At 36.3% G+C, this 18,909-nt stretch overlaps 2 protein-coding genes across 4 annotated transcripts in view; one reads left to right on the top strand and one right to left on the bottom strand.

The window, feature by feature from the left end:
- CDC14B (cell division cycle 14B) overlaps positions 1–3,766 on the top strand; it is a 44,060-nt gene extending 40,294 nt beyond the window's left edge. For both annotated transcript variants that reach the window (XM_036403150.1, XM_054517881.1), the window contains exon 14: positions 460–3,766. In XM_036403150.1, the coding sequence (XP_036259043.1) occupies positions 460–496 (37 nt within the window). In that variant the 3' untranslated portion in view covers positions 497–3,766. The remainder of the gene's footprint in view (positions 1–459) is intronic.
- A 93-nt stretch (positions 3,767–3,859) lies between these two features.
- Positions 3,860–18,909, bottom strand: part of HABP4 (hyaluronan binding protein 4) — a 30,035-nt gene continuing 14,985 nt past the window's right edge. The window contains exons 6-8 of one of the 2 annotated variants that reach the window (XM_036403148.1): positions 13,329–13,497; positions 11,598–11,774; positions 3,860–10,563 (exon numbers count right to left, since the gene is read on the bottom strand). In XM_036403148.1, coding sequence (XP_036259041.1) covers positions 10,507–10,563; positions 11,598–11,774; positions 13,329–13,497 — 403 coding nt within the window. In that variant the 3' untranslated portion in view covers positions 3,860–10,506. Of the gene's footprint in view, positions 10,564–11,597; positions 11,775–13,328; positions 13,498–18,909 lie in introns of those variants that run through there. The other variant, XM_036403149.1, reaches the window with a different exon arrangement.

The raw sequence follows: 18,909 nt of genomic DNA, 5'->3' as shown, positions 1-18,909 counted from the left end.
CCTTTGCTTTGCCAGGTATTACAAAGTAGTCTTCTATACCCTTGTTAAAATACTGAAAACTACCTGCAGCATTTCAGAACTTTTCTATATGTAATCTAAACCTAGCTTTAAAAAAATATGTTTCTGTCCTGTTCTTCCTACTTTTCCTGCAGTCTGATACTTCAGAGGGAGAAAAAGAAAAGGAATGCTTTACACAAATGTGCTTAATTAAATTATGGTACTCTGAATCCCCTTTTGCATTTCTGTATGGAACAGAATTTTCTTCATATTGTCTGTAATCAGACCAGTCTGTGCATCCTTGACAATCAGTATTGCTGTGTTACTAAATGGAGTGACTTTGATTTTTTGTTTCTTTCTTTGAAGTACCATTTGCTCATTTTACCTTGCCAGAAATGTTTGCTTGAATTACATACTGAGTAATGTTTAACTTTTTCCCTCAAATATGTTTTATTTCAACAGCCAATCTGCCACAAGGAATAGAACAGTATTGCGTTGAATTTTGAATAAGCCACCAGTGTTGAAGAGGATATTCAGGAGTGAAGGGGATATAGAGGGGACTTGATGCAATTCAAGGAAGTTCACTTTGGCTCTATTTTTCAGTAAAAAATGAAATAAAACAATCTCTTTTTTATTTGTAGAATAAAATGAACTGTCAACATGTTTGGTAGACTTTTTTCTACCATGCTAGTACTTTCTCAAAACCAACATAATCTACGTACATTCAGACTCAGGTGTAAATATTTAGGCTCTCTATTATAAAGAGGGCTTGCTAGTATGTATGATGCATGTGTACGAATTGTGATGGCAATCACTTAGCTGCTGATCACCAGATGGTGGGAGCTTTTAAGTATATAAATCTGTGTTGTGCGTTCAGACTGGGCCGAAGACTTCACTTGAGTCTGAGAATCAACCACAAAAGCTTTTATTTCTAATAGTATTGGTACTCTCCTGTGTTATCAGCTGTTCTTTCTTACTTTGTATAAAGTTTTTTATGAAGTTGCAGTATTGAGTACACAATGTAACTGTTGTCCACCAAAGAGTGCTTTATTGTCAAAGGTCGTGTGGTTTATTTAGGAAAAACTAATTGTTAGTAATTAACTTGTTTTTAGTAGTGACAGCTTTTTAGTTCTTCACAACCAATTGCTCTTTGAACTACTTAGAACTGCTTTAAATCTGGTATGATTTTAAAGGGGAGGAAAAACACTACCATTTAAAGCAGTGCTGTCTTACTGAATTGTCATTACTGTTTCATCACTGAAACATTACTGTTCTTTTCCTATCAAGTTCTTTACCTGAAACTTTAAATTACCATATATAAAAGGTAGGAATCCCCCCCTCAGATTTCATCAGTACGCTTGATAACACATGGACAGTGCTTTGGGACACTTAATGAGTGCAGCACACAAAAAAGGGAAAATAAGGGTTCCATACGACTGAGGTAGTGGAATTCAGGAGCAGGTAAAAATTTTGACACGTAACACTTTAAGAAGTCCAATTTACCTCTGGTAAAAAGCAGTGTAATTTTTAGAGGAATCTACTTGAAACTGAAATTTTTATCCCCTACAGGACTACAGTGGTTTTTTTCCTACTACTTTTCACATTATGACATTTCAAAGCTGATGTACTCTTGTGCACCAGCTAGCTGATGGTTATAGCTGCATATCCCTCAGATGAGGGCTGTTACCACATAGCCTTAATTATGGATCAGTTATCTGTTGATTTAATTGCTCTTACAGTACAAAGTGGAAGAAATGGAGAAATCTACAATGTTAGTAATGGAATAACTGAAGTTTTTAAAAATGCAGATTACCTTGGTGAGAGGGGGAAATTTCAGTGAATGTAAATGTTCGGTGACTGGTTTCAATCTACATCCTTTTGAATGAAAACTAAGCCTTCTGTTAGGCTGATGATTTTTGAATGCCAATATGAATATCACACAGTGGTTTGAAAATATTTTCTAGCAAAAGAATCATGAATTGGAGAGGAAACAGGATGTGAAGTAAGTAAGCTTACAAATGTTATTTGTAAGTAAGCTTACAAATAACATCCATGTGCTTAGATAGTCAAAATTTGCAAACATGAATATAAATTAAAAAGAACAGGTTTAATGCAAAATAAAGGACCACTGAAGGCTCAGATTGAAAGTATTTTGTTTTCTTCTTGAACTTCCCTTTTCACACCCTTTTCTTCTAGAGAAAAAGCATCTGAAAGAGAGGGAATGATCTCATCCGGATAAGGCAATTAAAATTTCTTGGGCTTTCAATGGGGCTGCTTTGTTTGTTTTGGCAGAGGTTATTTGGTTTTTCTGGGGTTATTGCAGTTTAGGGGGTTTTGGGTTTGGAGGTTGTATGGTTTGGATTGGTTTTTTTTTGGTTGGGTGGGTTTTTTAGTAAGCCATTTTGCGCAAAAGTTTACATATAGGTAACCACAATAGTAGGTCTGTTGTGCAAATATGAGCCTATGCTTCTTTTTGAACAAAATTCTCATCTTGGAAGGCAAAAGGAATGAAAATAGTGAAGGGAAAACCAGAATAAAGATTTAGTAATATTTACTATGTTTGGTTGTGGCCTTCTCTCAGCTGAGCTGCTTCTTTTAGCATCTTTTTTTAACCTAAAAATAATTGGTCTCTTTCTCACCCCTTCCAAATTCCAAATCATAATTTACCTCATTTAAAGTAACCAGCAGAGTAATTAGCACTTCTAGGTTCATCAGAAGTAAATTTGCATAATGCAAATGCACAAACAATAGCAACTCTACCTAAACCAAAACTGCATGTTTAGCATCAATGTCTTTCAGGATACCCCATCCACCACCCACTATCTTAGTGAAAAACACATAAACGTCAAAGGGATTTTACATCTGAGCTTTCCAAATAGCCTTATATGGAAAATTAACTCATTACCTCATTGTGCCACATATAATTGTATTGCTTAGTTTGTAACAAATTTTTATTACTTTGTCTAACATTTCTAATATACCATACCAAATGTGTCATAGGTACAAGAATGAAGAGTGGATGAGGAAATTCCTGGTTTCTAAATTTTTTCTGAATTGTGAAGTATTATGTGCCAAAATGGAATGTGTTATGGCAGTTGCATCACCTTTGTATATCTGTACAACAGAGCAGCTGAATGAAGTTACTTCTGCTATCATCAATTAGGAGATTCTTCTTAGAAATTCTTTCCTCTTTCAAATATGTTACATATGGATTCTTCCTCAAATTCTTAACTCAAAAGATACTACATGCTCAAAAGTTGTAATATCTTGGGTAAAATTGCTGGTTTCCATTACAGCATCAAAAATTTCAAACACTAACCTAGACCTTGTCTTTTTGCCACAGCAGAGGAAGCACTGCTGATTTAAAACAGTAAGAGATTATAGGAAAAAACCAAAACATAAATGTGATGTTCACCAGTTTGTTGCACTGCATTTTTTATATTAATCGTTTGCAGACTGTCATATGTAAACTCATATACAGGCTATCAAGGTCTAAAATTTCTTGACTAATCAGTACTGTTCATGCTGATTATTTTTAAACTGTATATTTCTAATCATATTTTTTTAACTTGGATTGACAGAATGAAAGGTTATTTTGCTGAAGGTATTTTTAAGATAAAGCTTCATATTATCTTGTAATATTAATTAGTTCAATATGCATTTGTGTGTCATTTGAAAATACTGCAAATTGCATTTGATTTTATACAAAATACTGAATAGTGAGAAGTGTAAACGTGAGCTGTGTAAAATTAAAAATAATGAGAAGGTTTTTTTTTTCTGTTTTATTTCCAGTATGATTACAAAGCCATCATTTCTGTACCAGACTGACTCATATGTGCACTGAAAAAACACCACACTCAGCTGCCTGAAAATCTTTAATTAAAGCACAGATTCTTAAAACACATTTTTAAGCACATATTTTAAAAATAGAGATATTTTGGCTCTACATGTCCAGGAACTCACACTGGAAAACAGTACCTGCATTTGAATTGCTGTGATACAGTTACACAGTGAAAAAAGCACAGTAAGACAGATCAATGGGATTTTAGTTGTTATTTCTCCTTCCTCTATGATTATATAGTATTAATTTTTAGAAACAGGCACTATCTTAAATACTCTATACTTTTATACTTACCACAACAGTGAAGGCTTCCCAAATGAATTAAATTTTTAGGTACACTGATTTTTGCATGAGATGGGTGATGGCCTTTCTTAGTCTTTTTAAAGAATATCCAACAGCAAAAAATAGCTACCAACTGAAATATTTCTTATCACCTTTACCTTACCTACATTAGAAAATGCAGAATTTGCACACACCAACCAGAGCCTATTTGACAAGCAAGTAAACTTCTGCTTGCCTCAAAGGTAGAGTTTTATAGTTGGAAAATCTGCGTTCTTTTGTTGTAAGGTGATCCTTTCCAAATTTACAAGAATTTAAAGCACCTTTTCCTGACAAACAAGCTGCCTGATGAAGAGTGAATGGTGGAGAACACCAATTTATGCATGTGATGCCCACAGGAAAACACAGTTAAGCCCTATCACATCATTAGCAATTTAAGAGAGTACTGGCACTGGGCAGGGGAGGGCAGAGCACAGAAAGAATCCCACAGAGAAAAACTGAACAGTGGCCCAAGACAATTCCATTGAGAAGTCAATGCAAGAATAATCTGTTCACAGTAGTTCTTAGTAACTTCAATTTGGATCTATTTAGCCTCCTTTGCATTGCAATTTCTACACTGCTTATGTAGGAGTAGACAAAAACATAGCAAAAAGGATGCCCTGTTATACATGAAATCTGAGCCTAGTTTCAGAGAGAAGCTGTGCTTTAAACCTACCTCACCAAGGGTTTGTTGAGGAAGAAATGTATTTTTCTTGCACTTCTGGTTCTGGGATTGGTTTCATATGGATATGACTAATAAGTCCTAAATATGGAATAAGGTCAAGAGAACACAGAAAAAGGTGATGAGCTTTTGAAGCTCAGGAAAAGATGGACCAGAGCAGTTACAAAGATGACTTTATCTCAACTCAGAAGGAACATGGGGTGGCCTTTGTTTTGGAAAAATGGCTATCAAAGTTTAGGTGGATCAACCAGTACTTCTTTAGCAAGAATGAAGACCAGGCCAGCATGGGGAGAATGAATACATAGAAATAAAAGCCAGACAACTGCCATAAGAATTTCAAAGAGAACAATGGGCTTTAACTGATCAACCCTCCCCATTCCTTCTTGACACCTGAGGACACCTCACATGATGACAGTGAGGATGTATTTCATAAGGACCAATAAAGGGAGTCATACCGCTATTGTGAAGGATCTGTGTTCTGCAATTGTTACATTAATTATAATATTATGTTTTTGTGTTTTCGGTATACTTTGTATCACTCCAAACTAGAAATACCATGTGACATGAACCATCTTCAAGTAAGTAAATCTGGTATTAAACATGACACCCTCCGTCCATGGGATATTTCCAAGAGCCTTGTCAAGTGCTGGACTGTCACAATGGGGGTGGAAGAAGGCACCTAGAAAGTCTGTCCTTTAAACAACTCCATTCCTGGTCCATGTCCTCTCTATCAAAGTCTGTCCTAGTTCTCAAGGCTGATAAAGATTCCAGAGAGGCCAAGCAGCCACTGGTGTTTTTGATCCCTCAACCCAGCATGTGGTGGCCCTGCTGCATAAGAGCATAGCAGCAGATGAAAAGCTCTTCTGTGCCACTAGCACCTCCAGCCATGCCAGCTGCTGCAGCTCAGTTACAGCACTAACAGGTTAAAGTGGTAAACCCCAAAGTCTTTGTACCCTGACAGCACAATGGGAACAGACTCCTGGCATCAGCTATTACTAATGCAAGAAAATCCAAAGCGAGAGTGATTCCCAATAGCAGGAGGGTAAATAATGAAACATCACTTCTTACCCTTGTGAGCTTGCTTTTGCCTCTGTCAGTCCTTTGATGCCATTCTTTTAAGATAGCAGAATAATTCCATTATTTTCTGCTCAGTGGAAGGGCTCAACCTCTTCATTATCCCTCCTTTGAACACAGCTTTTCTCTAGACATCCTTGTATTTCTTCCTGAGTTCATGTTTACTATTACTAGGTTGATCTTTCACCATTCTTACCAAAATGGCATGCTCACTGGACTGAATCTCTAGTCAGTATTTAAAACACATTACATTTGTCCTGCTTTCATGCTTCTAGGTGCTTTTTGTCCATCTCTTTACACCAGCATCATACCTATTTTAAAGTGAACTACTATTTAACGTTGATTTTTGGAGTTCCATCTCTTCTTCCCACTGATCAGACCTTTCTGGCCTCTGGTCTTCTTTCACTCTGGTGGCAGTTTCATTGGGTTTTTCTTTTCCTACAATACCCTCTAAGGTTCCAAGTCTTTGCTAGAGCTAACAAAAACTCCAAAAAGAAGCACTCAATCCATAAGCAACAGAAATATAATCAAAAACTAACATGTACAGAATTCCTGGATCAGAATATGTCAGCTTATTCTCTTCTGGCATGAGAAAAAAATTTTGTACCTTGCTGTTAGTTTTATGTTTCAGCAGAATTATCCTGCTGATTTAATTCCAGTACACAAAACTCAGTATCTTTCATTCAAACAGTAACTACTGTACAAATCTCAACAGAAGAACTACTATTGCTACAAGTAAGTAATAGCTTATTGAGTCCTGTTAACTAGCTGTAAAACATTGTAGAGACAACAGAACACAGATTATGAACAGTCACACTTGTCAGTTTTACTAATAACTGGTTTAGTTACCTAAACAGGGAGAGCAGAAACTTTATTCAATTTAGTTAGCACTGGTTCATCTCCAACAGCCATTAAATGTGATGCAGTATCTGAGGCTGCGCTGAAGATACAGCTATCTGCAATACTTGTATCACAAATTCAAAAAGGCATTTGCTGAGAAATAAAAAAAAAAAAAAGCTCAAGATAAAATGTATTTCAAGTTAAATTCTAAGCCACACAGCCAAAGTGTAACAGTTGTTGCTTCCTCCAAAGACTGAAGGCTACCTCCCTCCAAGCACAAACTGTTCAGTACTTGCTCAGCATATGCTACTCAAAGAGAAAAAGCTCTGATTTCATGCCAAATATTCAGTGATTGAAATGTATTTTTTATGCAAAGAATCATTTTTCACATTCAACTATTGATCCACTGATAATGAGTCAGCATTGCATTACTTCCAACACTGCATGTACATGTATATATATATATATATATGTTTGTGTGTGTGTATATACACACATATATTCAGTTTTTCATATGAATGTGTGTATGTGCCTGTGACAGCTCTGGGGAAAAAAAGGAAAAATTATGTGAAAGATTAAGAATAATCTTAATGGCATAAGTGTACTAGAGGTACAGATTCTGAATTTGGGCCCAATATGCACTTTTACCCCAGGGCCCATTTTCATACCAAAAAAAAATGCCCAATATTCCTATTCATAAACTCAGGGTTTTTACTTCTTAGTCTCTTAATTAATTCTTTGGTTTTCTTATCTTAAGCACAGACATTTCTCTCCCCTTTCTTCTAAAGGCACTTTTATATTAATATATACTTGCCAATCCTAAACTCTACTACTGCATATGATTCAACTGAACAACATCATATCAACATTATCATATGTAAATGACAATCATGAAGAGAGGTAAATTCCTTTCTTTGCAAACTTACTGCAACTTAACATGAATCTAAAACTTAAACCTGAAACACAGCAGTTTTTCCTAGGCCGCTCACTACATTAATACAAAGAGTAACTGGTAGCAGTGCATTAAAGAATAACATGACTAAGACCTGCAACACAATTTAATCCCTTCTTAATATGCATGCCATATTCTACTAGTGTTTATATATATATTTACACCTGCTGCCAACTGCCTTACATGAAGGAGTAAAGCTACACCAGGAGTGACAGCAGCAAATCTGTGCTTAACAGATACAGCTATTTTGGTACCTTAAATATGACAGATTACTGAGATTTACAGTTCTGTTATCACAGCTAGGCAAAGAAATTGCATTCACTGTCATCACTTACAATTAATAATTTCTTTTCTATACTTGGATATACCATCAACTAGAGAAACTCTAAAGCCATATTCAAGTCTGACAAACTGAAAAATAAAATTGTCACACATACATGCTCTAACTGGTTGAAGCAGTAATCAATTACACTAAATCTCATTCTCACAAAATTTTGGATGGGTTGCATTTTTTTAGTTTTGATTGGTTGGTTTGTTCTGTTTTTAATTAAACAGTCTTGTAATCAGCCTTTTCTCCTTTTAACCAGGAGTTTACAATCTGCTAACCAAAAGTGGATTATACAGATACATTTTCACAAGTCCTTTAAAGCATTCCCCAAAGAACCTATTTGTCATTCTGTTTTGAAAGGCAGATCAAAGTTAGAAGAATAAACAGTAACTCTGCAACAGCAGGAAGGAGATTGAAAAATAAACAATTCTCTCAGCTTTCTCAGAGAACAGTCAGAACCAAACTGAATGCATCACAGCAGATTGAGTCCAGTAGCACAGCATAGCAAAGATTTAATTTTTAGTAGAAAAAGGGAGTGTTACTTTTAAGTATATGAACACTTTCCTTAGCAAAAACAGGTCAGTGGAAGAGAAGACTATATTCAAAACATGACAGGAAATAGAAGGAAACCCTGCCAAGAAGCTCTCCTCATCTCTATGCATTCACTCACCCCAGCAAGTAAAAATATAAATAAAAATTCAGACACATTCTTCCTTGTCCAATGGGAAAATGGGAACAAGAAGGGAAGAACAAGCAAAATATTCCAACAACTCCACCGACAAAATCACTTATATTCCACATTGATTAAATTGACATTTTTGGCAGAAACAAACAACACCTGTAAAAAGGGCAGCATCAGGTAAATCTTAAACTGCAATGATTTCAAGTAACACCTCATGACTACAAAGTGAAGGAGGTGTGCATTGTTTCATCCCGTTCAGTTACTCAAATAGCAGCAGCATGGGTTCCTCTAACACCAAAACTTTGCTTTAGCACATTCTTCCTACTGCAAGTCAGAGCATCTCTATGCCACTACAATGAACTTCTTGCAGAGTAAAAAACTCACATTACAACACATTGTCATATAAGTAATTTAACAATGCAAAAACAAATCCTTTGGGCTTACCTACTCTGCAGACCATCTGTTGGGAGCTTACAGAAAAGAGTCTTTGTGGGATGACTACATCCTATTTAAGTAAAGCCTTATCAGTGAGCAAAGTCTTGAAGATTGTGAGTACTCTTAGAGCTTACTCCAAAGAAAAACTTTTCTTCTAAGTTTTATCCACTATTTACTCTCAAAGGAGACTGCTTAGACTTGCTTAGAAGTGAGGCACAGAACTGGAAAAAACGTGGAAGGTTTATAGTCATCGGCTTTCCCAGTAAATTTAAAGAATGTGTTCAAGTTGAGCAGGCATTTGAAGACTCCTGTGAGGCTGACAGCTACTTCCAAAATGCCCAGTGTGCTTTTCCGCTCATTTCTTTCTGTCATCACCTCTGGCACCATTTTCTTGTTTCTCTCATATCCCCCAGAATGGCTCTCAATGTCCCCTTGGACAGGGAACAGAAAATCTGGCTCAAGTATGTTAAAGCTGCAATGAAAGAACATTACACCTCATCCCCAACATCACAAATTTCTTGGTAAGGCATTTAACATTTTAGTTTGTAGTTGCTCCTGCTAAAATAAAAAACTTCTTTAATAACTTAGTTCTGTCTTTAGATTAAAATTCTTATTTTACTTAATCTTCAAAGTAATTGCAGACTATATCTTGTTGCTTAAGTAGGACTTAGGGTTAGGTGTCAATTCAAAGCACCTATGCTGCCTTGATTTTAAAAGATCACTTCCATTTAGAGAGATGTTCACTTTTTTTTTGGTGAGTACAGATTGCTGTTTAGGGTTTGGGTTTTTTCCCCCCACTTTTTTTCCCCAGACTATATCCAAATAGCAAAAGCTTCCACCTACCACTCTGACTTCTTAAAATAATACCTCAAACCCAAACCAATGTGCACTTTTCTTTATTTGTGAAACCCTGAAGGACTGCAACTTGTGACTGTCTGAAATATACACTTCACTCAAAGGAAACAACTTTCAAATATACAGTGAAATTGAGTCCCAATTGTGGATTGTGTTGTACAGTTTACATTTCACCATGGTGTCATGGAGAACTTGATATAATCTCTATATATAGATTTTTAAACACTCTTCCCTTTAACTTCACTTGAAGCCTAGTAGGGAAGTACTATAAGCCTTCCCATAGGTTTCATAAATGGAGGCAGACATTGGAGCCTGTGACAGGATCCCAATCCACCCATATCTCCAGAACCCAACTCTATTAGCAGACAGCTGCAATCATTCCACACCAAACACCCAAACAACTTTCCAGAAGGAAACTGGCTTCCTCAATCCACACCAGCATAGAACCGGTCTCTTCACAGTTACAAAGGAACTTTGAGATACCACCATTCACGATGGGTCCTCAAGCTAACGCTGGAAAATCCTCAGGATCATCAGGATTTGGAGCAACAAGCTGCACCTAGAATGGAAGAAAAGAAGTCTTATAAAAATGAATGCATTTCAAAAGTATCAGACAGCTATGTATATGTATTTTACTCTCAAAAGGGTTCATTCTTCTACTCAAATGCTACTACTACTAAAGGCTATTTCTACTCAAATTGTATCCATCACTATCACAAGGCTTTTATCTCAGAACTTGTGACTGCTATAGTTTCTTTTCAGTGTGAATGTTTTTATAATGCTCCCTGGAGAGGACCAGGTCACAAGTTCTGCAGCACTGAATGAAGGAAAATTTAAGCCATCTCAAGCAGAATACAGCATATTTTTAGAAGTAGCATTACTATATTTTTACATTCTAGAACTACTGAACATATTGGGTTGTCGTTTTAATCTCTCTGATCTGTTACCATAAAGAACCTTTTTCTTACAGATGAAACAAATGCATCACCACTTCCATATTATTCCAAAAGTTCCTGGTCTTAAAGCATTTTAGTCACAGTAAAGTTTCTGTTAGTATGAAGAATAAAGATGCCATTTTCCAGTGTACAAATGCTTTTTTTATTCCAAAGGAAAAGGTAAGTGAAGTTTTTTAATAATGGTTATATTGAACACATGAATTATCCTGTAGGATCACAGATTTACTGATCTCACTGTTAGTAAACAAAGTATCACTGTATCACAGAATTTTTTCAAAGAGATACAAGCCTGTAGTTATTTTAATTACTTCCCAATTTATATCAAAACTAATTGCATCCTTTCCTCTAGTTACCATTAGAGCATCCAGTAATTGGACCTTTTGAAATGTATGTGTTAAAAGTTGGGAGCCTGAATCAGTATTTAATTGCAAGTAACATAATATGGGCCAGGAACTCAATATGCAAGACAACATACTGTGAGACAGGAATTAAAAACAAGTCTATCACTACAGAAATCAAAATTCCACACAAAAATGGGCAGGACACACACAAACACCATCAACAACAGAAAAAAAACCCCAACCAAACAAATTTAAAAACACCAAATGACCACCACCACCACCACAAAATCCATTACCATTACTTCTGGTCGAGGTCCTGTCTCTTCAGGTCTTCTGCCACGACCACCTCGTGCTCCTCTTGATCCACGGCCAGGGCGAGGCAGACTCCCAAAATTAATATCCAGCTGAGAAGTTATATCATTCACTGGTTTTCGAAAGACATGAGAATTATCTTCAAAGTCTTCTTTTTGCAACTAAAGAGAAGATCTGGTTAAAGTCTACAGTTTTCCATGTATGAACTTCTCCCCTCCCAGATACACATTCACACTTATATTATTGACTAAGCAGCAGATGAACCAAGATACCATCTGAAGTAGAAGACAGGCCTTAACTTGTACAGGATTTTAACACAGATGAGGTAATTGCAGCTTCCCAGATGCCTGGGAAATGCATTCTTTGTTGGCTCAGAGATTCCTGGTAACAAAAGCTTCCGTACCAACCCCATAATACTGAAGAGGTCTGTCAGAAATACAAATCTAGGAGGTTTTCAAAGAGACTACAGCATCAGACCTAAGCTACTTACTCCTACATTTATGTCCAAGTAATAGATAAAAGGCCATACCAAAGCTACTTAATCAATGTATTCCTCAACATGCCTGCAGCTATGAGATCACTGTGGTTTTAACTGTGTGTTCCTAATAGCTAGTGCATGTCAGACTATTGCCCAGCATAACTAATGAGGACTGTAGTAATGATAAAGTGTATGTTAACTCAGCCCTTACAATGATGAATCACTTATTCAGTGTCCAATTCAGGGATTTCACCTGCCTATGTTATACAGTTCCTGTACCTCCTGTTCTGTGTTCACTTTAACAAGGTCTCTTGATACTACCAGAAGAGAAACTTTACAGGCAAAAGGAACAGAAACTTGTATGTACTCTTCACATACCTGTTCTCTTCAGAGTTTGTGGAAGGTATCTCCCCACCCCTACCACTACCTCTCAGAAAAGACAGAGGGGATAATGACAACTCTGACCTAAAAAGTCTCACTAAAAAGAAGGCAGACACAACAATCTAAAACGATTAAGCAAGTTTTGATGTTAGTATTATAACTAGAGAAAAGGTACATATCCATAAATGCATGTAGACTTCAAGGATCAAAATTCCATCATGCTAGATGGTATGCACATACATCTGTGACCCCAAAATCTGAAATCTAAGTAAGCTAGAATCTGAAAGAAGCTTCCCCTCTCTCCTCAGAACTTCTCCATGGAATTTCAATCTAAATAACATTATGGAGTGAAATTTAGAGGAAATTGGGAGGGATGCACACTACAGCACCACAAGATCTCCAAGATTAGTTCTAAGAAGCAGGACCCAAAAAAACCACATCCTAAAAATCCAAAATTCATCTTTTCAAGTGCACAATGAGATACATACAAGTGCATACTGGCAAGTAAGCTAAGCGGGATTCAAACTGAGGAAAAGAAGTGTATATTAAACTCATAAGCCAAGTTTTCCTAGCAGCATTACTAGAGACCTATACAGGTGGCAGCAGCTGAGCCATAAGGTAGAACAACTTGATATATTACATGTTTGCACAGAAAAAAGGGGCAATGATGTCAGACAAAGAAATTGAACACACAATTTAAAGCCAGTTTTGGGGCACATGTCATTGCAGTGATAAAGCTTAGATACTGTTTTCTTGCCCATTTAGATTATACTAAAGCTAGTAGAAAAAAAATAGAGACAGTTTCCTATCCCTAGGCATAAAGGAAGGTTTACAGAATTCCGGAGGCAGTGCTTACATCATCACTATATTTTGACTTGTGAATCACCACTGCTTTGGAAGGAACAGTGGATTCTGGCTTCCGGATATTGAATTCAGGCTTTGGTCGATTCCGTTGCTGAAGATTTTTCCATTCATCTAACGTCATTTCTTGAACCACTTCTTCCATTGGCTCTCCTTCAGCAGCTCTACAAGTTTACAGTTTTAGAGTAAAAAACTTTTTTTTTTTTTAATAAAAACAAGATAAACAAGAGCACTTACATTATTTAACTCCAAAGTAAGAATACTAAACAAAACATTTGGAATGTTTCTCACCAAATTATTGTCAATTTCACTTACTCCTCACAGTAACTTTATGTGATAAGTTTCACATTAATGTAACTTAGAGTATATATTTATGTACTCTGAACAAATGCTGTCTGCAGCTTCCTGTGTTAGTACTCATCCAGTCTCATCCTGAATTCAAGCACTTAGATTCTAGACAAAATCATTCTGCCTTTTGATCTGGCATATTCTTAACCCTACAGTTTAATAGTGGATCTACCCATAGTAAATATAGCCACAGTAAAGAGAAAAAAAAAGCACACAGAGCAGTTTTAAAACACACCAATTGCATGGTTGCATTGCCTTGTACTGCACAATGACAATATGAGGTGAATTCATTTTTTAGTGGCGCTTTCAGTCATCAAAATTGTTCACCATATGATGATCACACCATGGGATCTTACATTATTAACATTTATTTATTTATTAACATAAATTATTAACATTTCCTTTTTTAATTTCACAAGATGCTTCCTTGAATTTTTTGTCAGATGTAGCAACAGATAAGCAGACAGTATTTATCACTTGGCAAAATCAGATTAATCCTAGTCAAATTATCATTTGTCACTAAGTACAATAATTATATGTTCTAGAAAAACATATGGAATACATCAGAGGCTGCCTTGCATATTTTTGAACTGTAAAGACAAAAGGTTTTATGTCTGTAATACACAGAGATAAGACAAATTACATAAGCAAAAAAACTTCCCTTCCACTGATCATGCTTAAGTACTCTTCTGCCACTTTTCTGCTGCTGATCAAGACAGGCCTGGCCAGGACACCAGCTTTTAGAATACTACAGGTATACATTTAATGATACCTACAGATAGCTATTACCTACTAACCACCATCACATACAGGGAGAGCACAACTTCCTACACCACCATAACTGTCTGCTGCATAAACAAGTCAAATACCATGACTTGTACAGGAAAGCCCACACTGATTACTCCAAGATGCTTGAGAAACCATTTCTCCTTACATAGAAAACTTATGTTTTACAATAGCAGTTGGAGTTGACTAAATGTTTCCCTAACAATGACTTTTCTAGAAAGCCCCTTCATTAGAACCTGTCTTGTGGGAGAATGATGGATTTGGTTTTCTGCATAATTCCACAGTCCTACCAAAAATTATAATTTCCCCAATGTAAATATACAGTTTATTAGGTGCAAGTTGGAACTTTTTTATCATGGAAAGATGCAGAGTCAAATGACAATCAGTGACTGCGTGTATTTTGTTTTTAAAGTTGGACAAGCAACCCAATGGAATACACATATTTTTTGGGACTGTACTTTATAGAACTAGCCTATATGGGAACAGGCTTAGTCCTTCTTACCAGATTCTGCACCAAAGCATTCATATTTCTTGCCAAAATTAGACATTATTTTTCTAAACACCCAGCATATGAAAGGGAAAAGCAGAACTGAACACTAAAGCAGCCCTTAATTTTAGTTCTAGTATTAACACAAGTTAGTTCTAAATTCACTTCACAGAAGAATAACAAATAAAGAAGTCCTGCTCTACATGCCTGCCCCTCTGACAAGCCTTTATGCCCTGTTGTTTTGAAAATTCCAGCTTTATCAACCAGAAATTCAAGGTTAAAAGACTGGTAAGCAGTCTGTAGTTCCCTTCTCATTACCATCTGAAACTGTATTAGAAGGACTATTAGGGAAAAAAATTAGTTTACTGAGTTACATAAAAAGGATACTGGTGAAAGAAGCAGCTACTTCTGGAAAAATACCAACAGATACTGTTGCATCTGTAAGAGCACTAAGAACACACAGCCCCAAAACCATTTCAATTTGTTGTCCTCGAGAGTAAGAGGCCAAACAACTTTTGATCAATTATCTGAAGCTTCAGTTTTGGGAATAAGTGTTAGAAAAACAAGACTTCTGGTAAATACTCAGAGGAATTAAAGAGAATCATAACTAATAAAAGTGTCTCTATTAGACTGATTTAATTTTTTCCTAAGCCATATCTCACTAAATTGCATATCTGAACTTTGGAAGTCTTTTTTCCTCCTCTTCCATGAACCTTTCACTACATTACAGAGACAATGTTTCAGTCCTTTGCAAGAGATGCAGAAAGATGCAGAACTGACAGGAAAAAGTACTTGAGAACTAGCTATCAATATTTCAATTTGCAAAAGCAAGCCAAGAATGTGAATGGGAGTTCAACAGTGTAAAATAATATTTACTGCATTTTCTGTGGCACAAAGATTGCCCAAAAGAAGGGCAATAGTGCAAGTATTCAAGAATACTGAACAGCTTCTGATTCAGTGGTACAAGATGCTAAAGTGACCCAGTGATTTGAAAACAAGCAACCAAAACAACAATCACCAGAAAGTCCCAAGAACAACTAGAAATATGTACACTCAGGCAAATGTATCAGCCACCCAAACACATAAAGAACCACTAACAAGGCAGAAGCTCTGAAGGAGGGACCTCAACTCCCTGGATTGTGCAGGAGCACTGCACTCAAGTATCTGTTCCTTCTTCAACAACACAGTATGTATGATAGGGAGCCACATAAATGGTTTTGTTTGGAACAGCTGTTATTGCTGGTAGGGTGGAACAACATCTCAACTGAATAATGTCTTCTACATGGGAACAGATGAGAAGTCCACAGTAGCACTGCAAGACGCAAGTCTGAAACACATGATGTACAATGGGGAATCTTTTAAAGATGCACAAAGGAAATATACATAATGCTAAAAAAATTTTGCATATCCATTACGTTAAGGCAAGACATCCAAGAGGAAAAAAAAAACTAACATAGCAGCTTCTATTTTTCTAAGTATTAGAAAGACCATCAGGGGACATTGAAATCTCCAGTAGCAGAGTACATTAAAATGAACTGGACATGTATCAGAAGCAACAATTAAAATTGGTCATGCCTTGGGCCCAAAAGACCCCTTTCAGGTCTAAATTGCTATGATCATAAGAAAACACAAGGACATTTGACCACACGGCAACTTGATCTCACAAAAAGCAAACAGAGGTATTCCTTTCAAAAGTATACATACAACAAAAACATCCACTTGCCAGTTCCAAAGGAAATACTTGCAGATTTACACTGCAAATATTTGGTCTTTTCAACTGCAAAGTATGGTTTTGGTTTTTACTCCAAAGGATGGTTTTAATTGCTAGGTTATTAGGAGTAAAAATTTGTTTTAGGATGTCAAGACTCTCAAGTGAGTGAAGATGTCGAGACACTCAAGTATGAGTGAAGCACACCAACAAAAACCTGCACACCACATTTTGGACAGACACTTAATTGCAGCAAGTTATTTTGGGCACCAAGCCAGAATGGAAGTACATTCTGTATATTACTATCTACCTTCTAACGTTATACATTTTTAGTAACTGCTTAGTGTGCATTTTCATTAATCAAATTAATAAGGTCTTGGCACACCAGCAGTCATGCTTACAAAACACTGCCAGACAACTAAGCACAACCTCTGGACATGAACAAACTGAATTTACAGTGAAAGTCCTAGCAAATCACTAAATGAGAGTCTTCAGTAATAGTTCCTACTGCTTCAGTGTCTCCAGTGGATGACAATAACCTCTTAACTATGCCTTGATTGCTGTGCATACAGTAAAACAAAATACCTTTGCTTTTACCAGAATGAAGGTAAATGGAAAAGAACGCCATTTAGCTGAGCTATTCACCTATTATTTTCATATTAAAAATAATGACAGCAGGTCTCTCTCAGAACAGTTTTTGTATTATTCAGCTCCACAAAGCAAATGCTTAGCCAGCTTTTATCAAGAAGTCAATGACAAGAAGCTTTCCCACTAAACATTATTTACAAGAGCATTATCACCAGCTATAGAAAAGTTTAAAGTTAAATAAGGTAAGACCAAACAATTGTACAAACTTACTATGGAAGAAAAACACTGAATCAAATACTTATCAAGCTCTGGCCTGATCTATGAACAGCTTTATGCCACCATTAAGCAACAAAAAACAAACAACAAAACAAATAAACAAATGAGAAATAGCTAAAACATTGAAGATAAATTGTTAGAGCTTCCTATTACATAACCAATAAGATACATAGCTCCACCAAAAAGGAAAACTATCACGTGAATAAAAAAGTAAGAAAACTCCACAAGATTAAATATAAGCTCTGCAAATACCTTTAGGAACAGCTGTTGATTAGCCCATGCGTTGTACTGAATGAAACCAAAAAATCTAATTTGAATTGGTCAACACAAGTGCGTAACATTGTTTGAACTGTGAAGAAAGTCCAACCAAAAGCAGTTGTGAGGAAAGTTTATACTTCTGCACTACCTATGTATTTTATACAGGGTCAAGATTAGGTTTTGCTTTTGCAGCAAAAAACCCCCATATTAGCATGCAGTTTGGGATGATAATAACTAGAAATAAAAACTGTTGATACACTCAAGATTTGAGGATATGGAAAGAAACACCTTGACTTATATCACACAAGTATAAAAGAAACTCTTATCCAGCAATACTCTGCAAATAGAAGCTCAGGAATGGCAAAACAGAGTCTTAAAGGCAAGACCCCATAAGTCACAGAAGCCCACAGAACCTCTTTTCCAGAGCTGCATGGAAATTAGCCAGTACCACATCAGAAAGCTCCACACCATCTTCATGCAGACAGGTTATTCCCAAATTCCAAGAGTACATTTTTTTACTTGTAATTTTAAATGGAAACACTTCAGACTAGAAAGAGAACGAGAGATGAGACAACCTCAAGTCTTCAATCACTTTCTCAATGCAAGCACACAACTGCAATAAAGTTGTAGAAAATAAATGGTTACCTTGCAGTCACTGCATTTTAGTGTCAAAATGAGAATGACCCTAGCAGCAGCCCAAGCAAACACACAACCCTGTATAATACTGAGGCTGTAGCAAACGCAGAAGGTAGCCTAATGTGTGTTATCTGGACAGCAGGGGCAACCTAAGCATGTAAGACCTTTAAGTATATCCTGAAGCCTGAACACCATTGCCTACCAGCTTTTGCTTTTAAACATTAAAACAACAACAATTCCATCTTGTTAAGGTGTATGCCATACAACCATCCATAAAGGCACTATTCATACAATATCTCCTGTTTTAAAATACATAGGGTCACCAAGCTGACACCCCCCAAAAAGTAAGTGCAGGGAGATTTATGTAGCTCATGTGTTGTATATAGATTTGTAAGCCTTCAGGACAGTATTTATTGCCCTGAAAGGAGTACACAGTGCAGAACTTTGTGCTTGTAGGTTACTTGCTTTTTTTGAATAATTTTAATTTCA

Source organism: Molothrus ater, chromosome Z (genome assembly GCF_012460135.2).
Source record: "Molothrus ater isolate BHLD 08-10-18 breed brown headed cowbird chromosome Z, BPBGC_Mater_1.1, whole genome shotgun sequence".
NCBI lineage: Eukaryota > Metazoa > Chordata > Aves > Passeriformes > Icteridae > Molothrus > Molothrus ater.
Note: the sequence above shows the minus strand (reverse complement) of the source record. Positions and strands in the feature narration are given on the sequence as shown.